Below are 25794 nucleotides of genomic sequence, written 5' to 3'. Positions count from 1 at the left end.
AGCCTCCAGGTAAACAACGTAAAACTACTGCTTGTGAGATTTTGTTAAAAGTACAAAAGACAAGCTATTTTAAAAACTCAAGACAAGGTCTAATTTTGCAATCTAATGAGGAAAAGAAGCATTAACTAGGGGGAAAAAATTATGTTTTTTAATTAGCATTTCTAGCTTTGCAGTGAATCTTGTCGCTCATGAATAGCAATGACTATTGTGCTGAAGCTGTTTGTTATACAAATTACATGTTTATTCAGCAATTTTCCCATCCAAACAATAGTTAAGTAGTCTTCACAAAGATCTGAAAATACACCAACAAGTAGGAAAAATAAGATAGATATAATATGCCTCAAAATCTAACAACTCACAAAACACAGACTTCTGTAGTACTTCTTTAATAATGTACATTTGTGGAACTGGTATTTCAGGAGCATGCAAAAATGTGTTCTAGCATCTGTAGCCTCTATATTAGTAACGTGCATTTGTCTCAGATTCAAAAAAGGCAAAAAATCCAGATTTGATCATTTAGGTATTCGTTCCAAGAAAGTGTTAATATTTTAAAAACCACCATCATAACAGACATTTGCTGGAGCCTCATTTGAAAAGAAAAAAGTAGAAGCAGACAGTTTTCATCTGTCCTGGCAAAGCAAAGAAATATCTGGCCTTTCATACTTGCTACATGAATAGGAGACCTCACGTTTCCTTGTCAGCTTGTACCTTTCATGAGCACTTTACGTGGGATATTGAAAAGGACTCTACATTATCTTAAATCCCCCTCTAAATGTACAAATGTGCATGTCAAAATGCCAAACTGTACCTTTGAATATAGGCAAGTAATTCTGACTGACTCATGAAAACATAATTTAGTTTTATATATAGATTTATTAATACAACACATCTGGCAGTTCATGTGAAAAAAAATGACTACCAAATCTTAGTGACAGATTAATTTTAGCTTTTTGTGAGAATAATAACATATTGTTAAAAGCTTTTTCTCATTGTTGCTGTGAGGTTATTGAAATGACATTCACCTGTAGGAGCAAAGGGACAATACCCTTTGCAGAAACTTTAATGGATGCACAAAATGTTTAACTGTCATATACAGATTTAGTGACCTACACCATTGGACCACACACTCCCTGTTACTTTAAGGGCAGGTAAGTCTGATCTCCAATCCAAATTCTGGGACTGCCAGTTACCCCCAGAAGCAGTTACAGTCAGGACCATCTCTGCAGTAGGAATGACATCTAAGATGACAGGAAAACAGGGAGGTTCATAGCTGTAAAGAGATCTTTACTAGCAGAATCCAGAATCCTGGTGACCTCTCTGTCTTTTTCACTGGGGACAGCTTCCCTATCCACTTCTTGTTCCCCAAAACTAAAGAACTCTGAAAGAAAATACCCTGCATAGGAGGAATCTGGTCCACTGCTTACCTAATTAACTATTACAATGGCCTTCTAGTCACTACCTTATAAGGTTAAGGTGGTAAGACACCAAATACAGGCAGTCCTCAGACTTACAACACAACTGGTTCCTGAAAACCACTTTTAAGTCAAAATGTTGCAAATCAGAACCAATTTTCCCATAGTAAACAATGTTATAAATGGGGATTGGCTCCTGAACCAAGGTCCGATATCCTATTTTCACCAACAATAACCCAGAATTTTGTACTCAGTCAATTATAGATGAGTAACATAGCTACATTAATGTATTTATATTGTAAATAGTAATCATATTGTTTTGGAAGGACTTCTTTGAGGTGACTTTGCTGACTTTTTGAAGGGTTCTTGGCTGGAGTCTTCTCAGGAGTCTTGGCTGCAGGTTTTTCTGGAGTCTTGTCTGCTTTCTTAAAGAAAGTGTCCAAGGAAGTTTGGACAGATGTTCTCCAGGGAGATGAGCGACTCAGCAAACTTGTTCGCAGGCATGGCATGGAGTCAGATCAAGCATTGTCAAGTCCAAAATGACGTCAGAAAGTTGAAACAGGATGTCAATTTGTAAATGTTGTGTGAAACTTTTTAACTCCAAATGTTGTAAGTAAACATGTAGTTTAATGTTTTTACTGTTTTCATGTACTGAAAATGTAGATAATTTTTGTTAAAGGCTGTGCAATATAATCAAGTTTATGTCTGCTGGCAATTCAGCTTTTGATCTTACTGTCACTATGATCTTGACTGGGTAGTCTTAAGGTTATGAGATGTTTATATTTAGAGCCTGATCCTGCCACAATAGAAGAATTCCACTGACTTCAGGGATCGTCAGACTTGCATGTACTATTTCTGCAACAGTACCTTGCTACAAAAGAAAAAAATAAAATCACAAAACTTTTTTTTTTTCAACTGACATTTAAATACCTTGAAACTTCTCTGAAAGAAATGTGTCTTATGTGAAATCATGCCAGTAAACAAATTAGCTAACATTCAGTCTCATGTTTTTCAGAGATACTATTTGAATATTTACTCTAGCCAACTCTGACCTTTCTGCTCCTTTTCTATAATTCGCTGACCATATTCACTTGCTTTCAAAACACACTTTGAAGTGAAAATTCTAGTTCAACTGTCTGATGTTAGAACTTCAGTGGAATTCCACCCACTGATTTTTTTCAAGGATGAGTGCAATTCTTCCAGCTGTCTCATACTTGAACTGGACTGTGGTCTTGAATCCTGCTCTCTTGAAGGTGGCATCTACTACACAACACTTAAGGGATGGAAGTCACCTTTAAGCTTTGCTAGTGTGCATGCTATGCTTTGAAATAGAGCATGTGTATCATCTCACAGGCAGTGAAGGTCAGGAAACTCTGGTCACAACACAGTCCATTTTACAAGTGGAAAGTCTAAATAAAAGATGTCTCAAGTCTGAAGTTAATCAATACCTTCTATTAAAACATCCTGAAATGAAACAATTTGAAGCCACTTCCATTCAACTTTCAAAATAGCCTAAGGCATGCCAAGTTCTAAAAACACACATCTATAACAAAGAGCATCAAACTAAGGATGAAATCACATATTGAACAGCAAAACACAACATGGTATAAATTTAAGACAGCAAAAAGTTGTAGCCTCTTTTGAGCACAGCGCTTCAGTTAACTAACTTGTGATCCATATCACATCTGAGAGACAGAAGACAAGGTAATGAGGCTAATGACCTCATATAAATGTGTATCAGTAAACACTATTCAGTTCTGGAGGAGAAAACACAGCATGGAGTAAGAATGATCTTGTTGCATTTGGAGCTGGTGAAAGCACATTGTAAAGACCCAACTACATTATGCATGAATCCAACACCATGCTGAAGGCAACTCCACGGCCAAGGGCTCTCACCTGTAGAAAGCTAACCAGCCACTACACTCATTATCTTCTTAGGACAAGCACAAAAGTGTGTAGGACAACGTGGCTGGTACAGATAGTGAATAACCAGACAATGACAGTGAAACATCATTGCGTGTTTTCTGTCTGATAGTACAAATTCTCTAAGGAGGCAAATGATGCAAAATGTACTTAAATGGCAATGTCCTGGTAGAGATCATTCCAATTTAATAGCCACTTTCTTGACTTCTCCTCCATAATGTGACCACATCCCCCTGTTAGGTAGCTAGCAGTAAACAGGATAAAGGGGGCCACATCTTAGAAGGAAGGGAAGAGACTGTACAGCCACAGCCACATGGCTTCTCTCTCATCCTGCTAAGCAGTGAGACCAAACTGCCTCCTGTGTAAACTAACCTGGAGTGGCTACACCTGTCTTTTCCTAATCTTGGTGTAACTGACATTGATATAGCTATAGATTACACTATAGGTATGTGTTCATCTGTCCATGCTCTCAAAAACTTGTGAAGAAGATCAAATACCCTTGACAACATAGCTATTCAGTACCTGATAAAGAATACTTTAGAACAGAAATAAGTGAACTAAAAAATTGACTTAAAATAGAGGTGTCAAACTCACCTTGTGCCTCAAGCCAGATATGGACTGCAAGGCTCCTTGCAGGACAGATCCACCCTGGGATGGGGTGGTTCTAACTTAAGGGACACAACAGTGACAGCAACAGCTCTGGCACACAGCAGAGCTAGAATTGGAACCATTACTAGCTCCAGTGCTGACATGGGGCATACAGCTACAGTGGCAGCTCCAGCATGGGGTGGTGGTAGGTGCTGAGGCAGCAGCAGCAGTGGCTACAGTTGAAGTAGCCAGAGCGTGACCAGGGCCGTATCAATTCTTGCTCGCTCTCCTGCCACCAATGGCCATATCCAACATGGCCCAAGTTCCCCAGATTCTGCAGCAGACACTCCACCTTGACCTTGCCCTCCAATTTACAGTGGCCCAACAGTAGCCCATCAGGCCTAACAGAGGGGCACTGCAGACCAAATCTGGCCTGCAAACCATGTTTAACATGCCAGCTTAAAAATATAGGTTGAACTCCACCATCTGTTTTGCAAGGAATGCTGACAGTGGGAAACCAATACATTTAAACATAGTATAATCTAGAGAAGAGAACCTGAAACCAAATCAATACAATTACAGCTAGACAGAAGTTTCCTGAAAAAGACAAATTTCTGTCAAAATATCCCAATTTGACAATACCAGATTGTTTAACACAATTGCCAGTGAAACACAAGTAGGATTCAGACAAAAGTCTGACATACCTAATTACATGCTGGATTCCACAGCTTGCATTGTGGGCTGCTGAAAAGAATGGTCCCAGGAAAGCCCATAATGAAGACTGCCTCAGGGTTGGGGAATCTGGGTCTTCGTGGCTACTGTGCAGATTACCTCTGATTTAGGGATTACAGGGCTTCCTGTCTCCCTAGCAAAGAGCTGGAATGCTGGGAATCTGGGCTCAAACGCCAAGGTTCCCAGCTCAGCTGTGGTCCCAGAGTTGCTAAACACTTGATTTCCTGACAATCTGAAACTGGTGATGGGAAGTTGGAAGCATAAATCCTGGAAACATCTAAACCCAAAGGTTCGCAGTTTGGCTCCCAAAGCTTCTCATCCTGCATATCATTTTCCTTTTTCATGAGAACCATTTTGCCATATATTTCTGACTGTGCACATGCAAATGCAAATAACCCAGAATAACCAATTAAGAATTTTTCCCATGGAATATTTCTGCACTAAAGTGCCTTTATGTGGTTTAACTTAATTTACTTCTAAAGCAGATTATGTTTGCAACAGGGAGCCAAGTCTTAGTCCCTGTTACAGGTTTGAGCACAGCAGAAGCTGCACACAAGACCCTCCAGTCCCTGGAGCCAAGCCACAATGCGGTATGGCTAGAAGACTCACCTGGGAGCAGCAAGCAGATGGGTCTGTCTGGCAGTGCAGGGAAAGGGTCCCAGGAATCACGGGAAACCCCTCCCAATGGGGAAAGACTCAAGTCACAGCTACTCCAGGCAGCCATATTAGATGGCTGGGAGTGAGTTTGGAAGTAGCGCCTGTGCCAGGGCTATGGCCTCTAGTCCATGTGAGAGAAGGAGCTGCCAGTGATTGGACCGTGTTGGGCCCCAGGCCACATAAGAATGGGGAGGCAGAGACTTTGGTTCTGTTACACAAATTGCCAATTGCTCAAATCACAAGCGAGACCTTATAAGGGAGGACAAGGCAAGATGCCGCGTTTATTGATTAAGTACTTAATACACACACACCACCACATTCATACCCCAATTTCTGTTCTGTGCTAGTATACATTACCAGTCTTCTCAGTACGTGGATCAACTTAGTGGCCAGTCAAGTTGATCATGAGTAGGGAGCCGGGCTCCTGCCAGTCCATCTCATCAGATGAACCGATGCTTCAGGATGACATGCAGAACAAGACCCAAAATCAATAGGTCTCGCCCCATCTTTTACAGCCTTGTCAGTTCACCCAGTCCTCTCAGCTTTTGCTGTGTTATCACTGTGTTCTTCCTTGAAGGTAGATTGCCTTTGTTCTCTCACTGTTCTGGGATGGAGTCTTCTTGTTTGGGTGTTTTATCTGTCTGCACTCTTCAGCTAGTCACTGTCGGGACCCAGGGCAGCCGGCCAGCAGCTCTCCCTGACTCCCACCTGGGCAGATAAGGGTCCGTCAGGCGGGTACTTGTGACGCTTGGAGTGGAATTAATTAGGCGGACGCTTATCGGTTGCAAAGCAAGATTATTTACTCATGCCGTCAAGGTGGCGAAAGACGGAGGTCAGATATACTTGGTTAGTTATAGCTTAAGGTTCGTAGGTCGTAGGTCGGTCTGCATAAGAGTTTGGTGGTCGGGCAGAAGGTCGGGCCGGCAGGTCGTTGATTTACGTCTGAGATAAGGTCGAAGACAGGGGAGCGAACTGGCAAGTGATCAAATTGTCAGTTATTCTGATGCATATGTTCAGAGGTCTCCAGGTTGCGTGTGCGGAGGTCTCCCCTTCTTCATGGAAGTGAAGATGGGTTTTATTTGTGTAATAGCCAATTGCTTTTCGCCACGTCATAAATTTAATTAGAATCACCAATTATCTAGCGGTCTTCGCTAGGGTGTTATCATAGGGTTACTCCTTGTTTTCTTTGACCAATTATAATGATTTATGTACAGCACAGAAGGCTAAGTTCTATCTCTGTTAGTGGTGCAGCAATAAATTTCTTTTTTGACATGCACAGCAAAAAAAACTGTTATTATCATTTCTTAACCCTTAGTTAACCTAGTACAGAAAAAAAACTGTTTTGAATGGTTTTACTTGCTTGTGACATGGGCACTACTTAATTTGGTTGTGACAGTCACCAGCTGATGTTTTCCTTTTTCACAGACACACACTCATCCATTCAGCATACAATGGCTGAGCACTTATGTCAAGGTACAGAGCAATACAAAATTGAGTTTCTTAAGGCAATGCAAAACTCAAGAGAATTTGTAAGATTAAAAGCAATAGGCAAAAAGTCTATGTGTATAACAGTTCTCCCCAGAGAGGGGAGAAGAGGGATAATCTCCACCAAGAGGAGTGCATGCCTGAAGCACAGGACCAGGCTGAGCCATGAGTTAACACAACTGCTGAAGAAGGCAGGGAAGGCCAAAGATGTATGGTACAGCAGGATGGAACAGCGATACGGTAGCTGGAGAATTCCAGCCTGCTGACAGCAAGGACCTGCTATAGGAAGCCCAGATCCAGGGACTAAAGATCCTAAGACAGTTTGTGGACATTGATGTGAATATGCAGAAAAGGGTGGAGGGAAGGGAAAGTACCCTTACAGGGTTTTGGCTAATTTGGCTGAGAAGTCACCCTTAGAGGACTGAGAGAGAAGAAAAAGGGTGAGACCCAAAGTACTCTTGCCAGATTGCTGGGGGATAACCTGGAATCATCGTTCTAAGGATTATGAGTGAAAGATGTTGATTTTGCACCATCAGGGTGGTGAGGACAGGGTAATGGAGAGGTTGGAGCCCTGTGAAGAGAATCCATCAGGGGAATGAAGCTACAGTCCTGATTATCTAATTGTGATCCATCAACTTCTCATTACTTTTCCATCAAGGGGAGGCAGGCAAGTGTGAGGAAGCAGGCTGAAATTCAGATCCTAAGGACGTGAGTAAGCTACCCATCTACAATGCTAAACTGCACTCTTTTAGGGTACTATACACATTCTCTGGATCTAATCTATGTTCAGGCAGCTTACTTTATGGCTCATGATTGTAGATCAGGTCCTGCTTGTGCAGATATTTGCCAGTGCTGAGAGCCACACCAGGAAACTGATTTAAGTAAGTTGGAATGGGGGAAGAGGGGGCTACTGGGTCTGCTGGGCAGGTTGGAGGGATCAGGGAGAGAACTGGCAGGTCTGCAGGGGAAGTTGTCTGCTCAGGAATGGGAGGACCCAGGGGCTAAAATTAGTCTGGCCAGGGGGAGGAGTAGGAAAAGAACAGTCCCGAGGCTGGGGAGACCACCTGAACTTTCCCTGTCTCAGGGATGTGCTCTGAATGGATATAGACATTTGTTAACGCCATAGAATAATAGGCAGTTAGGGTTGGAAGACACCTCAGGAGGTCATCCAATTCAACCCCCTGCTCAAAGCAGGGCCATCCCCAATCAGATCATTGCAGCCATATCCTTGTCAAGCTGGGCCTTATAAACCTCCGAGGATGGAGATTCTACCACCTCTCTAAGTAACCTATTCCAGTGCTTCACCACGCTCCTAGTGAGAAAATTTTCCTAATATCCAACCTAAACTTCCCTTGCTGCAACCTTGTTCTGTCACCTGCCACCACTGAGAACAGTCTAGCTCCATCCTCTTTGGAGCCTCCTTCAGGTATTTGAAGACTGCTATCAAATCCCCGCTCAGTCTTCTCTTCTGCAGACTAAATAAGCCCAGTTCCCTCAGCTTCTCCTCATAAATCCTGCTTCTCCTCAGGTGAACTAAGTTAGATTGGGCTGGTCATTTTTTGCCCAATCTAACCTCCCCATACATCTATACAGATCAGCACTCAGATTGACCTAATCCTAGTTAGGTCAATCTAAAGTGTAACATCTATAAAAATACCCTTAGTGAAATATAAGAGTATCCACACAGTGAGCTAGAACAACACATAATACACTTTTAAAGGTACACCCTAGTTATTCCACAGTAACTTGCATGGGTAAAAACCACAGAGATTAAGAAATAACTAACCATAGCTTAATGCAGGGGTTGTCAACCAGGGGTATGCGTACCCCTGGGGGAACGTGGACTGGTCCTAGGGGTATGCGTGGGTGGGTGGGGATGGAGTGCCGCCACCTCCCAGAAGCAGGGCTGGGGTGGGACGAGGGCAACGGCGACCCTCTGTGGGGTAGGGAAGCTCACAGGCAGCCACTGCCACCACCACACACTAATCTGGTGGTCTTCCCTGCCCTGCAGAGGGGCGTCACTGCCCTTACCCCAGCCCAGTGAGCTTCCCTGCCCTGCCCCGGCCCTGCTCCTGGAAGCAGTGGCACTCCATTCCCACCTGCCCACACACCATCTCCAGCTCCCTGCTGTATCCGGCCGCGTGCCACCCCCACTTGGCGTTTGGCTGCACGCTCCCCCCCTCCCCAACCTACTCAGCAATCTGGCCACCAGGGATACTTAGACTAAAAAAGGTTAAAAACCCCTGGCTTAATGAACAAAGTAAAAGGTATTTGGAGCACTGGAAAAACTAAGTATTTAACTGAAGAGGTTTTATATGGCTTGAGGACATCCCAGTCAAAAAGCTTCAAACACTAAACAGAAAGCTGATCTGGGGTACATAATTCATTCACTTCTTAGGGTACTATACAACTTGAATTTTTATCTCTCTCTGACTCTTTTATCCTTGAAACTGTCCCTCTGATAATGTCAGTCGCACCAACTCACTAAGTGCTTGTGGGCATATCAGATACGTTTTGACACCCCATAAATTCTTAACAAGCTTCCAAACATACATGAACCCCATGTCTTCCCACTTGCTTATTCAAGCACTGTATTATCTAAGTGTCAAGAGAGGTGCTCCACTGTGGAAAGGAACGTGGCACCAATGTGATACCACTGTGAAAAGTTGTGTACATATATGTGTAAAGCCTTCTCTCAAAAGGCAGCATTATAAAGACTGACCATCTAAAACTATGTTTTGTTGCACCTGTATCCTAATGAATACTGTATGTCACCTTCTGAGCAGGAACAAATTTAACCAAGCATGTGTGCATTAGTTGTGTGTTAAGTGTAGGATTTACAATCTGGAAATGGACACAGCAGTGCATCCTGGTCTGCTGCGCTTATTGCTTAAGGGTACATGTCACCACTAATTTGACTCACAGCTAGACAGTTTAAGGTGAATTTTGGCATCTTTTGAATCCAAGTTAAGATTTTAAAGAAGGAAGTGAAGCGTGATATTACAAACAGATCTCTGTTGTACTAGCGTAGCATATACACAAGCAAAAACCCAGAGATCTGTCCAAACAGCAGTTCTGGAAGGTTGAACAGGCTTAAGGTGGGGAAAAAAAACAACCCACAGGGAACTGTTCACTGGAAGCTTCTTACATGCGTTCTTAATCTTTCTGGTCAGTAGTGCCCTGTATAACAGGGTAGACCCTCCACTGATACAAACTGGCACAGGTCCACTGAAGTCAATGAAATAACGCTAATTTATGCCAACTGTGAATCTATTTGTTTTAATTACACCTTTTAAAATCTGACCATGAAAGTTCTTCTATACTTAAAATATACTTCAGAAAACAGAACTGAAAAAAATTAGTTTTCAAATTTCTGGAAATGTGCCAAAAAGTAACTGGAAAATTATTCAATGATATTGGTATAATATTATTAATCTTTTACTCAAAGTGTCATTTTGCATGCACTTAAGTTTTTCATACTAAGAGCTAAAGTTTAGGTTTTAGTTTTGTGAATAGAGAATAGCTCTACATAGTAGAACACCTATTTTAACTCTGCAAATCAATCAATATTTGATTGGAAAAACAATCAGCATCAAAACCTTCCAGCAAAAACAGTCTAACCTAAAAGTTGTCAATTTGTTAAATCAAAAGAGAATTTTTCACCACTGACATTGCCCAAAATAAGCCTTGAACTCTTACCATTAAACTACAACACCCAAAACAATTTGTCTGCCTAAAACTACCTATCTTTAACTGCAGTAAACAATGAAACAATTGTTCTCTGAGGTTTACATTTTTATACACCCATTTGTTCTGTTTAAATTGGTTTTAAGGAAGAAAACTATTAAATAAGCCTAACCACATGACCGTGTGGTTTTCTTTTTCTGACACCAAATCTACAGTGTGAGACTGTTTGATCTCAGACAGAACTTATGAACCACTTGGATAATGCAGACCTTCTAAATCACCCAGCATAAGTCATACTGGTTTTAGTCTCCAGATCTGAGTTTATAATAAGAGTGTTCCAGATTATGTTAACCAAGACCAAGGTTCATTTCTTCCGAGAATGGCAACAATGGCAAAGATGTTGTTCTTCAACTTTAGTTATGAGGTATTTTAAGACTGTCCTTTAGCAAAAAATGTACTTTAAATAAAGATTGCCATGCAACTGCCTCATAAATATCACTGCCTAGGGATCTAGTGCATTCTGTCCTACGGCAGTAAACTTGGAGAAATAAAACTGCCAGAAACCAACATTTTCTGTTAATCACCCCTTCATTCTCTTCTTTACAGTCTTAACAATATTTTAACTTTGCTCTGTCTGTCCATATTTGGTAGCCATTCCTTAGACAACAAAAAGCAAATTCTGAACAACAGACTGAACCCCTGGAACTGTCATAGTTTCATAGTAGTTAGGGATCAGAAGGGACCTAAATAGATCATCTAGTCTGACCCCCTGTTCAACTTATATTGAACAATATTTTATACCCCAACATAACTACGGGTTATAGAATTGCTGCCCAAATATAAATCATACTTTACATCATTTCCCCAAATGGAACCAGATTTTCGACTCTAGTTTATATACTAAAGAAAAAAGCATTCACATTCACAAAAAAATCAGAACATTTAAAAACATTTTAAGTTTAGGATTCATTCCCCTCCAGTTTCTAAGTATGTAAGATACACTTGGGATACTTTTTCAGTCTGCATTTGAACCAAAAATTAGCAAGAATCTTTTTCTATTATTTTTTTAAGATCAAGATTGTATATAAAATCTCATTCCAAAAACTAAAATTTTAAAAAAGAAACACTAAATATCCAAGATTTATGATGAAAACCATTAAAAATGGCAATGTCATAAATTCCTTTTAAGCTTGTTATGGTCTTCCCACAAACATATGCCTGATATTTACATTATATTGCAATTTTCTTGAAATGAGAGAGAGAAGTTCCACTTTATTTTAATTACCCTAATGATATTTATACAATAGCAACATTTAGAGAGATGAAGTGATACTCTTATAGACCATTATTTTTAAAAAGCCTGCAAACATTATGTATATCCTAGATCCATGATTTTAGGTCAGTGGTTTGATTAAAGGGGAAAAAAAAATCAGTTGGACAGTATGTATATAATTGAGATTTTATGAAATTATAGTGCTGCTGTTTTATTACCATTCTGAGAATGCTTAACTAGAAACAGAAAGGAACTGAGGGAAAACAGCAGCAAAAGTAGCTACTTCATGTAAGTTAGGTTAACTTGTCAAAAACGGTTTCAAGGACTACACTTTAACCGGTCAGACAGTTACCAGGGTCAACACTTCATTTAATTTTCTCAGATTAGATGGGATCTAGTTTCGGAAAAGCAAGAACAACAGAAAAAAAATGAACTGCTCCCACATGTCTTTACTGCCTTCTGACTGCATCAGGCAACCCAGTAGCAAAGCATGGTAAACCTGTACTACAACACCAAAAGAGGAGAATGTGGCTGTCCAGGTGCTGCACATACAAGAGTGAACATGCCTCAAACAGAATGCTTCTGGCACATGCAGAGTGCTGAAGTAAGGCCAGTCACATTACATTTTGGGGGGCTGTAGTAGCCCATGCATGTATGCTATGCCTCACCAAGGCATTCCATAGTACAATCAGTAAGCAGAGTAAACATGCACAGAGTCACACTGGGGCCAGTGCAAAGGGTAAATTCTGACCTGCTGGAGTCACAGCAGGTCAGAATTTACAGTAGCATAAAAAGCTTTGCAATGATGGAAGAATTGTTTGTTCTTGCATAGAGAAATATAACTACATGTAAATCCTGGTCCCAATGAAGTTAATGGCAAAACTCGTATTGATTTCAATGGGTGCTTGTACATGTGATGAGGGTTTAATCCGCAAGGTTGTATTCTATGTCCCCTAAATTGAAAGGGGGGGGGGTTAATTAAAACTCACCATTTCAAATTTTCTACCAGGTTACAGCAAGGAGCCCAATCCTTTTTTTTGTTTTGGTTTGTTTTTTTGTTGAGGCCCGCCTCCAGCCAAGGGGTGAGCTGCCGGCAGGCCAAGCAGCCCAAGCTGTGGGGGGCGCCAGTCCTTCCCTCCATGGTGGTGGTGTCCCATCAAGGCCACCTGGGCAAGCTGCCAGCATGCCAGGTGCTGCCCCAGCCAGCTTGGAGTCAGGGAAGAGTTGGATCAGGCCGGGTGCTACCTCTGAGCTGGAGCAGCACCCAGCCCACTAGCAACCCTCCCAGGTGGCCCTGGGGGGGGAGGGGGTGCCACCGCCACAGAAGGAAGGACCAGGGGCCCCCATACCTCAACCCACCGGCAGCTCACCCCCCAGCCATGGCAGAGGTGGGCAGGTTCCACCAAAATAAGGATCAGGCCCCTCGCTGCTTCTGCCTTGAGCTAGGCCTGCTGAAGGCAGAAGGAGCGAGGGACCCAAACCTCACAGCTGCAATGCATCATTGCAAACTAAACTATATCTGGATGTAGTTTAGTTTGCAATGATGCAAAGTAATTTTTAAAAAACCCCAAAACTCTTGAACATGTGTGATGGGCTAGCTGGTAATGATTTGGCCCAGGGATTTTGAAAGTGCAAAAGATGATTGGAGGGCTTGGGATTCCTTTTCTCCCCAATCAGACCCCAGAGACTTACCCTCCATGTCCCCTGATTGGCCCCTTGGGTCACCAGGTGGGGAATAAAAGGGGCAGCGCAGCTGACTCAAGAGGGAACAGTGAGGGACCATGAGGAAGGAGTTTCAAAGAGCTGGCAAGAGCTGGGCCAGCAGCGCGAAGGCAGTTGCCCCAGAAGAACCCGAAGGAGTGGGACCTGTAGGCAGCAGTTGGACCCTCAGCAGCACCACGTGTGGCCGGCAGGAGAGGCTACCCCGCTGGGCTCCAGGATACCTGTACAAGAGGCTTCAGCCATCAGGAGAGGCTTCCCAGCTCCAGCAAGAGGCCAGGCAGCTTGATGTGAGGCAGGCTCTTCAAAGGTCAAAACCCCTAGCAGCTTGGAGCAGAGTTTCTGCCTACTATGTGGAAGATCTAAGTTCAAGTCTCAGCTGGGGTGAATGAAGTAACAGGGAGAAATTCTTGTTGCAGTGGAACAAGAATTCTTGTGTTTTCCCTCTTTCCCCCCCTCCAGGTACCTAGACCCTATATTTCTTGTTATTTAACATTTTGTATTTTGTGCATTTTATATTCGCCAACCAGTATTGTTTGTTCTGCTGTTTGTGTTTTATATTTTGTTAAACCTGTCTTTTGTCAACTGGATGAATATGTGTATGGTTGTAACTGCCTAAACTTTATTTAATCCTGCCCCCTTGGCACATTGTAGTGTCTCCTATACCCCCTGGTTTATACATGTTATGTTCCCACTACAGTTTTCTCATTAAAAGGTGGTATATGGTTAAGTCCCTATTGGTGGTCTAGCTCTGCCCTACAGGGGAAGGAGGGTCCCTACACCTCCCACAGCGCTTGTGCACCTGCTCTGATCCCTTCATTGGAGAGGGGGTACATCTTGAAGTACCGCCTGGGTTACATATGTAAAGTGTGACATTATTAAGCCATACAAAGTGACATTTTTGTCATGTGTACAAGCACCCTGTATGGCTAGGATTTCACCCATAAATACCTAACATCAAGAACCCATATAAATAGTAACACTAATTCCTGGGCATCTACATGGCCACATTGGGCCACCCTTAGCAGTCATTGTACAGACAAAGGTGATGAACATATATTGAAACTGAACAGATTAATTACACCCAGCTAATAAAATTAACTTAGAATCTATGCCAGCAAGAAAATAGACTGGATCCTGTCCCATAGTCTCAGCTGTAAGGGACACATTTGCTCAGCTAGCCATGCATGCGACTTGCCCCTCAGCTGGAATATCCAAAGAATGATCTGGGGAACAGAAATAAAAATAAACCCATCTTGCACACATTTCCCTACCTACACAGTCCTGGCACCTCAAATAGCCCCTAGGGACCTTGCTGAATAGAAGAGGCAAGGACTGGGATTTGGCCCTACAGAAAGGCAGTGTTTTGGATCTCACAGATTACTTTAGAAAGACAAAACTTCTGTGGGTAGGAATTTGAAGGCAGCCAAAGGTCATTAGGAATCTGAATCCCATTAAAAAACTCATTAGGATTTGGGAATTTAGTTCCTTTGGGCTCTTGTAAAAATTCTTGCTATTGAGAATTGTGGATAGCAAAACCAAAAATGAAACTATGTCTAGCTTTTAAAATACTAACCTTATTAAGAATCTGTCTATAGTTTTGTTTCTGATACCTCTATTTTTTAATAGTTTATATATCTTCTGCAACTTTTTCCTTATGTTGACAACAGCAAGCAACATTTAAGCATGTGTGCATAATTCACTAATATACCCAGACAAACTGCAGCTACTTAGAGCAAATTCCCCCTGAACCCAAGCATGAGGAGTCTATTTTTACACGTATCTTCTTCAAGCAGCAACATCTCCATTTTTATTTCTTAGTTAGGGGCTGGCCTAGAAAATGTATAATTTGAAAGAGAAGAAAACTTCATAACCAAGCAGTATACAGGCCTTTGATGCCACACAATGAAATGCACTAGGTTCTCTCCACCTGGGTTTAGTTATTATCATGTTTAAATGAAATGATTAACAAAAAAATGAAAACAAAAACCACAAGCCTTCAAAATGAAATTACCCAATAGTTCAGAGGAAACAGGATTACCTGACTAGAATTTACCAAGATTTAAACAGCACTAAAAGAATACTTGCAGTTTCATGCTTTCAGTTGAAAAGACTACTCCAAAGGAAAAAAAGAATTACAGCTAAACATATCCTCCGAATCCACAATTCTCATCCAAGTATTTTTATACAACAATTTTTTACATGTAAATTAATGAGGCTTTGGAGTACACAATGCATTTTGAGTTTTTTGTTTAGATTTAAGCCATTTCTTACCCACATAATTACAGGCAGGTATGTGTATAAATAATATAAAAATACCTACTATGTAGCTATATATGATGCTGTGTTTTGGTGCAGAAAGTAACAGGAAGCCCAGAGAGACATATGAGGATAGAGTTAAGTGTTTTATTTATTTCTTACATCCTAAAATGTGACAGACAGGTAAACCTAATTTTGTTTAGAGCAATATACACAACATTGACTCTTTTAAAGCCTATTAGTCTACTTCAATACATTTTGAATGTCTTCCAGACCAATTCCATCTCTTAATTTGAAGACACATTTGTATTTCTTAATTTTAAATAATCACAACAAAGTAACATAGAAAAACTGAATGAGATCCAACTGTAAATGAGATCCCACATTTCTTTTTTTTTCTGTTTTCATATTAATCTTGTCTTTTCTCCCCTAGGTACTGACGTTTTATCTTTTTCCTTTTATCTTTATTAAGTTTTTTCTTATTTGTCTCACATTTTCCACGTGCTCTGGTTTAGTGTTCTCCTGAAAGACTAATTCACAGCTCAGCTATTTTTAACCCCAGCAACTAGACAGGCTCTCTTTTTTCTCCCTCATCACATTCATTACAGGATTTGTCACCAGCATCATTATGGTATTTATTGTCCTTTCCCATGTTTTATGGGTGTCCCAGTTTGTAGAAATAAAGCTGTCTTCGAGTTCCCAAATGACCAGGACATTTTTCAACTCAAAAGAGAACCTTTGTCAGGATACTCCAGTTTGCACTAGGCCAAGCAGGTTACTTTACATTCATAGACTACAGCTTTTATAGTTCCTAAGGCTTTCTAACTAGCTGAAAAAGCAGTGAGGCTAGTGTCAAATATCTGTCTGGAAATCTGTACTCATGCCTGTATATAATCTGTACTCATATATTACTGTATTCTATACTGACCTTTCATGGTAATCTGAATTTCATGCTGAGCATGAAGGCTGACAAACTTTATCATATCTTCCAAATATAAACTTCCTGATCTCTATTACTGTCCCCTGAAGTCTCCAGCTGGAATTGCTCAGAATACTTGCTTGGTGTTTGTAAGGATTTGTTTATTTTTGTTTGGGGAAAAAACCCCAAACATTGAATCAAAATGGATAATATATTTAAATGTCACTTCTGAGCATGTTCGCTAGCATTCACAGAGATTTTTAGCAAAGCCTAATGAAGCTTAGCCCCCACTAGTCATATAACAGTATTACTGCTATTGAGACTTTAAAAACTGTCTTGTTAAATGAATTGTGCAACATTACATTTCATGAAAAAATATTGTGTAGATTAGTAATCTCTTATTTACCACAGCTACCAGAAGGACTTTGTGACCAGAGGAGTAACACATGACCCTAGCAACTTGTACACATTGCAGAAACATTTTATTTTTTCACTTTCCTATTATCTGTAAGGCATGGAGAAGTTTCCCCATTTAACATATACCAGCCTAATAGGGGCCAACCTTATTGGCAGGTATGCCACAAATAAGTCAGCACCCTTCCTGAGTGCCATTTCAATCCCCTTCTGCTGCCTTATCTGCTGCTCCGCTTTCTGCTTCCTGCAGAAAATGGCACCCTGGGTAGACCTGTATTTTGGCACCTTTTCTTTGTGTTTAAGTATATAGTAGTATTAGCAAAATTTTCAGAACTAAAGCCCCAGGGAAGCTGCTGGGCTGAATCAGGAGACTTGCTTCCCCATGGGCAGGCACTACTGCTGCTGTGAGGGAACAAGTTGGACGGACTGGAGTGGCACCACCCTGCCTGCACATGCCCAACCTGGTTCCTTCTCAGGAGAGACTGGAAGCAGGGGGCAGGCTAGGCTGGGCACCACTCCTCCTGCCAGGGGCAGGGATCAGCTAGAGTGGGGTGAGTGGAGAGCATGGCTGAGAGTGCAGGCTGCTCACACGTGTGCACATATACATGGCACCCCCCTGACCATGGCATCCTGGGAGGTCATGCACATTGCCCACACGTAAGATTGGCCCTGTCCTTCCCTAAACTCTCTACCTGATCTGCTACTCAGCATTCTGCTTCCTGCCTTCAACTCCCTGCCCAATCTACTCTGTATTCTGCTTACATGCTACACAGTGGCCCCCCTTGTACTAGCTATTCCACTCAGCTACTCTGTGGATACGTCTACACATGCATTAATGCACTTTTCCTACGTGCATTAAATGTAGTACCTCCAGTATGAGATACTAAATAAATGCTCATTAGGCTGCCCTACTGAGCAGTACCAAATGCATGTTTTTAAAGTGATGTTTAAGGTGCAGTAGCCTATTTTACTGCACATTAACGTAATTGCATGGTTTTTTACATGACACTTAAATGCGCAGTAAAATAGGCTACTGCACATTAAAGCATGCGTGTACTAAGCACACTAGATTTGCCTTTTTCTTCAGCATATCCCTTGTACATATCATTAAAGCAAAGAAAGAAAACCAATTAAAAGCAAGTAAAATAGGATGGAAAGAGAATGCAAGAGACCTAAAAGACAAGAGTTTAACAAATGGGGCAAAGAGAAGGACTCTTGAAAGCTGGGATAAGGCTTTTCCAAATATCTTACCAAATACTCTTATCACCACCTAACATAGAAAACAAAAATGCATGAGACAACTTTACTGGCTTCATTGGGATGAACAGAACTAATGTCAGATGTTCTTTCTGGTATTCAATAACACTATGAATCTTCTTTTTGAGGACACTGAAGCAGTCATTGGATGTGTTCTTAGCATAGGGCCAAGCTATAATTACAGGGAGCGAATTTTCACACACTGCTTTCATTTTAGTATCTAATGGTTGTGAAGAAGGATTGAACCATCAATATATTTTTCCAGTTAAGTATTTTTCACTGATAGTAAACAAGTAAAACACGGTGACAATAGCTCTCAACTTCAGGCTTTCCTACCGAGTAGGAACTAATCTCTAAAAATTTAAGCAAGCAGACTGTAGCCATCCTGCCATGGTGCTAGGGTGACATTTGGAGACAAGACCCACCTAGCTACAAACATCTCCATGAGTTCCCATGAGGATAGCCACTTTGAAAGAGACAAGTGATGAATAATTGCCCCATCTATACTGACCAGCTAACAGCCCCTGCATTCTCCATGCACGTATTTGAAGTGCACAGAAAGCCTTGGATGAAAGCACCAAGTGGCAGGTCTCAGTTTTGGTGATATTCCAGGGAACAGAACAGGAGTGGAATGGATGCAAAATATGGCAACTATTTAACACAGCCAGGACATGGAGCATCTATTCTAGCTAGGTTCAAAGAAATCAACTAAATATTATGATTCTCCTAAACAATACAAGTAGCATCAAATCCTGTTTTTAGTTTTCTGAAAGTTCTGATTCTGCAATTATGCAGTTTTATATGCCTGGTACTTGTAGGAGTTGACTTTTGAGATTTTTTCAAGATCTCAAAGTGCTTCAGACCTTTACCTGTGAGGAAGCTGAGGCAGTGTTTACTGGTGACAAAGTATTTAAGTGATTATCCAAGGTCCCATGACAAGCTGGCAGCAGCATCAAGAGTAGATTAATAGGCTGCTTGACTCTGAATCTTTGTTTCTAATAAAGGTATCCATGCTGTCTGTAATGTTTTGGATACGGGAATAAAAGAGCTGTTTCTATTCTACATAGGTAAGAACACTTCAAACTTACTTGGAGAGTGTCAGACTAATATCTAGGATACTAAAACAATTTAAAATACAGCTTCAAATTCATCATGTTAATATATTAATTGTGTAGATATTATTGACTAATTTAGAAATTGGGATCTTCCTATCAATTTTACTGGATAGTGGGGGGCGTTCAGACTTTATGTATTTAAGTAAAATAGTCTGTGTCTCTGAGCTAGTTGTTTGAATATCGCTGATAATCACATTAGCTGTATTCAGATAACAGACTTGATAAGTGGGACCGGATGTTCTTTTTATTTGGAAACATCCTGTATGACTAAGGCTGCAAGTTTTGCATATGTAACTAATTGAATTTTTATCAAATATGATCCTAGTTATTCACATCACTGAAATGCCTGCTGGTGTACTTAAATTAGGATGAAAGTGATGTTTAATGCTGCTGCAAGATACCATGAGAACTGAGCTCCAATATGCACCTATTTAGATTCCACAAGGCATTTTGGAGTTGGCAATCTTTGTTAAGCTTGGTTGAGCAGTTTAATAAACTAATATTAAAGGAGATAATAAATAATTTTAATGATCTGATTTATGTATGTACGCATTTGTGGAGATGGAGAGAAAGGTAGGAAACTGCCAGTAGATTTTCACTTGTTCCTGCTTGTGGCCATATGTGCTAGTGTATTAAGATCTGCTGGAAAATACTAGTATGTTATACAACTGAAGGCCACATTAGGGATGAGATTCTAGGGCTTCTAGACATGATGTAGAAGTAGATATCTTAATCTATCTACAGGAAACCTCTAAGTCATTCAAAATGGGGTGGTGGGGGAGGAGGAAATCAAACATTAATGTTGAAAAGTGCCATTGCACTAAAACTGAACTGTTTTGTGGAAATATCAATTTTGATGAAAATTTTAAATCAAGAAAGCTTTTTGGGTCCAGGACGGAACATCAGGTCCAAAGAGCACAGCAAGTAAGGTCAAAGAACAGCCAGCAGCCTGGTGGGTTAAGCCACTCTACTGAGAAGCAGAAAACCAAGGTCCAACACTGTTCTATAACCAGGCAGCAAAAGGACCTGAACCTGAGGCTCCAACATCCTAGCTAAGAACCCGGGGCACTGGGCTATTATCTATGCTAGATATCCTCCCTTTTGTCCCTTCATGAAGCATTTCAAAAGGTCTTGACTTCGTTCCACATCAGAATGAATATCAATTTGGAATCTCCGGAGGTTTTGTTCGGGGGGAGGGGAAGGTTGTTTTGTTTTGGGGCGGTTCGCATAACAGACCTATCCTTTTCCAGGCAGCCCTACTAATGAATGACCCAAACAGAGACTGCTGATTTCAGTGATCCTCCTCTATTTCCCAAACTCATGTATTTTAATATAAACATTTGAGTAGTGTAACACCAAAACAGCTGAGATACAATTACTGTTCTGAGTTTCATTGTATGGATTGCCTGTGCTAACCCCCTAGTAAGAGGAACAGAATGCAAGAGGCATACATGACATCTTACATGTGCCTCAAGTCAGAAAGCATACAGCTTCAAGATAGCAGCCAACTCCAGCGTTACATTAGCAAGCTTTTTAACTAATTCTACGTATAAGTCTTTTTAGTCCCATACAGAAAAATATTGAGAAAGAAGAAAGCAATACAAGGTTCTTATGCACACACACACTGGCTTTCCGCACTTTATTGATGGGAATGAAAACCAGAGCTTCAGAGACAAGTACATCAGATACTAAATGTATTAGATATTAAGATATGGTAGTTTATTCTCCTATATTTTATCCTCAGCTGATGTCAAATTTTAAACCCAGAAATGCATGTAAAGCAGTAAAGGAAAATCCAAACAATGTTAAATACCAACAAAAGTGTCATTAAAATGTCTATTTTTTATCATTAAATATTTATTTTTAAAGTTACTGCTGTACAAAAATGCTCTTTGCAGCCCTCCAGTGGTTAAATGGAAAGTAGAAGCCTTGACAAAAAGAATTAAAATGTGCCAGACTGCTGAACTACCTACCACATTTTAAAAACACACCTAAGAAGGAATGACATCTGGAATATTTGCCAGAGGAAAAGATCTACAACAAGAACTGATGATCTTAAAGCACATGTTATGTAGGTAAGAGGAGGATAAAATCCTCATATAAAATACACACTCTTGTTGGTTATTATGCATCAGTGTTATTTGTCCTGAAACATTGCATACCATGGGGACCATGATGCATGCACTGAATTGCAAATAGAAGTATCAAGTCCCTTACTATATGTCTGAAGGGATTTTATACTATTTCTGAGTGTTGCGAGGTTATTTTCAGGCAATCTTTTCTCCAAAAACAATTAGCTTCATATTGAACTGGGACTGACACCAGTGCAGCTCTAATAGGCACAAAAGGTTCCCCATACTCAAATGAGGTAAATGACAAGACTTCTTACAGAAGGAAGAGAAAGCAGATCACTTTAAAGTTATCTGGAAGCAAACTGAAGCAAAAGTTTTCAAAACTTCAGCTTCCCTTCACTGAGGGGCTTCCTTATAGAGAGAGTCAGGACAGGACAGCAAGGAAAAAAACAGGTCAAGCAAAGAAATCAGATTCACCTAGAGAAAGAACCAAAGCAAACCACAAATGCCAGAATGGACCAGGCTTACACACAGAGATTGCTAAGGGTCAGGTCCACATAAAAAACAAGTTACTGAAAAAATAAGCGTAAATGAATTTCCAGCAGTCCGTTTTGGCAAAGAGAGGCAACAGACACAGCCCCCCTGGGCTGGGCTGGGCTGGGCTGGGCTGGGCTTCCCAGCACAGTCGGTGCCGCCACCTCACTCTCCCCTTCCCGCGGCCGCTGGTTTGCTTGGCAGCCAGAGCCCTCAGCCCCCAGCCCACGCGCAAAGCAAGACTCCCTCTCTGCGGCTAACCAGGATGAGTTGGTAACGAGGACGTCCTGGGAAACCCCTCCCGGCCCTCGCCGCTCCATCCCCGGTCCTACCCGCGCCTCCGCCCGCAGCAAAAGAGTTGCAGTCAACAAGTTGGGCAGGGACGGTGCCGAGCCGCGGCCCCGCCAGGTGCTGAAGCCAGCCAGCACCCGCCTTCCCGCGCCGCGGCCACGCCATGCGGCTCTTGCTGCCGCGTCCCGCCGGGCGGGAGGGCGACACGCGGCCCCCCCCGGCCGGTGTTTCCCGCCCGGCTGCGAGGCACCTCCGCCACATGAGTAAGCATTTCGCCGCGGGGCAGCTGCTGCAGCGGCGGCCCGGCCCCGGGGGCGCCCGTCCAACCTCGCGGGCCCCGCGGCTCCGCTCCTCCGCCCGCCTCAAACTTTGCCCCGGAGCGCGCGGGGCTCGGCCAGGACCGGCCGCCCCTCCCGAGCCGGCGGAGGGCGCTGGCCCCGCCGCCCCGTCCCCTCCCCGCGGCCGCCGCCCCCCGCACGCGGCTGGGAAACTTCCCGGCGCGCAGCTCCCACCTTTCGCGGCGCGGAGGCTGCCGAGCACCAGCAGCAGCAGCGCCGGCCGCCAGCCCAGCCCCGGCATCTTCCCCCGGGCGGGTGGCTCCGGCTCCGGCTCCCCCTCGCGCTGGCGCCGCCGGAGAATCCCCCCCGGCGGCGGCTGCTGCGGGCTCCGCCGGCCTCGCCCTCCGGCTGCCTCACAGGGGCGGCGGCGGCACAGCAGTGATGCTGTTCGGGCGGCGGCTGCCGCTGCTCAGTCATTCACAGCCTCACTGGCGGGGCCGGAGCGGCTCCGGCTTTCACCCCGGGACTGCTGCGACGTCACAGGGAGGAGAGGCATGCATATGCATGCGGGAAGAGAGAGGCAGACGGGCGGGGAGAGGCCGCCGGGGGCAGGGGGCTGCAGCCTCCCGCAGCCCGCGCCCGGGACCCGCGCTCCCCGCACCTGCCCTCTTCCCCGCTCGGGGGGGCGCCTCCCAACTCCGTTTGAGTCTATTCCGGGAGGTTTCATCACATGGCATAATGACATGAAGGACTTCACATCAGGAAGGCAAATGCACGTTACTATTACATTTTAAAAACCTACTGGACTACTGTATCAATCGGGTTCCGCATTTCATGTTTGTTTCAATGAATGCCCTAACATTGATCTGCTGGGTGACTTTCAGCAGCCTCCTGGCAAGTTATAGCTAATTCCTGGAGACTCCAAGGTGATCCTGGAGGGTTGGGGCAAGAGCAACAGGACAACCTGGGCCCCAACGCTGGCTCCCTGCAGGGAAACGCACCCAAAGAGGGGCCCTACCTTTGCCGCCACGGCCACAGCAGGGGAATAAAGGGTCCTGTGAGGATGGGTCCTAGCTGGGGCCCTCCCAGAGCAGGAGAGGGTCGCAGGCCTCGTGGGTGCAGAGCTGATGAAGCAGAAGAGTGTGGAGGGGCAACCAAGGGTTTGGGGACTGGCAGAGCCATGTGGAAGCTCGAGAGGGGTGGAGGGAAGGGCTGGGGTCTTGTTGCAGAGAGGACCAGGGTGGTTGAAAGTTTCAGAGGGCACTTGGGGTCAAGGGGTAAATGTGGAAGCCAGAATACAAGGGAGACTGGAGTAGAGTGTGAGATTTGGAGATGGGACAACCACTGTCCTCTTCCAGGAAAGCCCAGTCAAGGAGGATAGGAGAAAAGGAGGCAGAAGATAGGGTGCTTGAGAAGAGGATGTGGTGTGTTTTGGAAAATAGAGGGGTGGGGGGCAGCCACAGGGGAGAGAAGAGAAGGGCCTGGGAAGAAGAGGAAAAGGTGTTTGAAGAAAAAGTGAGCAAACCTCTTTTTGGTAGAGTTTGTGGAGGTACAGAAGGATTCAGAGAAATAGGAAAGCGATTAGGAGAGAGAGAGAGAGAGAGAGAGATGAAAGATGGGGTTTGAGGGAAAGGCAGGAGAATACAGAGGATATAACAGGGTGGAAAGAGGAAATCTGGAAGAAGAGAATGGGAGATTAGGGAAAGGTGGGGAAAGGGTTTACAAGAGAGACTTGGTTCTCTGCCAACCTAGGGGAGACTAGCAAAAGTGAGGAATGCAGCTGTGCTTGGAGGGAGAAAGTAAGGAGATACTGATGGGGAGCAAAAAGAGACTGGGGGCAGGTGTTTAAAATGAGAAGAGGACAAAATGGGGGGGGGGGAATATGATTTAGTTGAGTGAAAGAGAAATATGATTTAGTTGAGTGAAAGAATAAAGACTGGATAGGAGAAGAAGCAGGTCCTTCAGCAAGGGAGACTAGGGAGGATAAATAGGTTTGCGGGTGGGGTCAAGAAGCCAGTGGAGGTAGGAAAGTATGACAGGTTTAAAGTAAATAGGAGAGTTTGGAAAAAGAAGGGAGAGGAGTGTAAGGGTAAGGAAGGACGCGGTTGAGAGGATTCTGACAAAGGGGGAGGGAGAAATATGTGACCAGGCGAAATGGAAAAGACTTGGAGACAAAAAGCACCAGCCAAAGACAGCTCTTGGCAAGGCCTGGGGAATACAGGAAGAATCTAGCTAAAGAGTAAGGGCTTAGCTGCAGGGAGACATTCAGGAATGCTGAGGCCATCCATCTAAAAGAAGCTAAAGGTGTAAACATAAATTAAACATCTTAAATCCCCAGGGGGATGTTCCTATTTCAGACTAAAGTGGCCTTGGATTCTGTAGCTTACTCCTTGAAGGAAGATTAAGATAAAAGTATATAAAGCCACTTTCCTCCTGAATTGTGCAGTTTAACATGCATTACCTTGCATACACTTGCATCATCACTTAGTTGATACACACTGACTTAGCTGAAAGCTCCCACGTAGCCAAAACCCAAAGAGGCAGGAAAGGGCAAATTCATCATTATAATAGTAGGATCATTATTTAAGCGTTCATAACACCCAGAGCCCTCAGTTATGAGTGGGCTCCTTCATATAGGCCAGAAAACAGAACTTGTACAGTCCATCTGCAGGCAAGAACACAGGAGAATAAAACTAGAGGTTACCAGGGGAAGAAGGGAGTTGTCCATCCTCCACTTTCTGCAACTCTGTAAACAAGATTCTTTCAGTGTGCGGGAACCCAAGGATTCCCCTCCATTTGGGCACACACTAGACAAGGGGCAAAACAGACAAGCCGTGGTCTACACTTTCTGCTTCAGTACCTATTGTTGATAGGGAACTGATGGAACCACAAGCTCATCATGCCATTCCACTCCTTCCCAGACAAATCTTTCCTGAGCTATTTATACAGATCATGATGGATGTCTATTCTAGTGCTACCCTTGACTACTATAGGGAAGGTTATGACAGCTGTTTCCCTGTAAGTTACATTATGGGGGTGGAGTTGGGGGACAGATTTAAAGGGGGGAAAATTATATTGGCAATAATATCAAGTGAGAGGTAAAAGATTGGCTCTAGGGACAATTTACCTGCATCAATATTTGCTTGTTTCTCTTTTTATTTAAAAAAAAAAGGAAAGGT

General features: G+C 43.0%; 1 protein-coding gene across 2 annotated transcripts in view; it reads right to left on the bottom strand.

Annotated features, from left to right (window-relative positions):
- Positions 1 to 23202, bottom strand: part of CLSTN2 (calsyntenin 2) — an 846150-nt gene extending 822948 nt beyond the window's left edge. Inside the window, exon 1 of one of the 2 annotated variants that reach the window (XM_019478714.2) lies at positions 22850 to 23202. In XM_019478714.2, coding sequence (XP_019334259.1) covers positions 22850 to 22916 — 67 coding nt within the window. In that variant the 5' untranslated portion in view covers positions 22917 to 23202. The remainder of the gene's footprint in view (positions 1 to 22849) is intronic. The other variant, XM_019478713.2, reaches the window with a different exon arrangement.
- Positions 23203 to 25794: the final 2592 nt, after the last annotated feature.

The sequence above is a fragment of the Alligator mississippiensis genome, chromosome 7 (genome assembly GCF_030867095.1).
Source record: "Alligator mississippiensis isolate rAllMis1 chromosome 7, rAllMis1, whole genome shotgun sequence".
Taxonomy (NCBI): Eukaryota; Metazoa; Chordata; order Crocodylia; family Alligatoridae; genus Alligator; species Alligator mississippiensis.
This window is presented reverse-complemented; position numbering and strand designations above follow the sequence as displayed.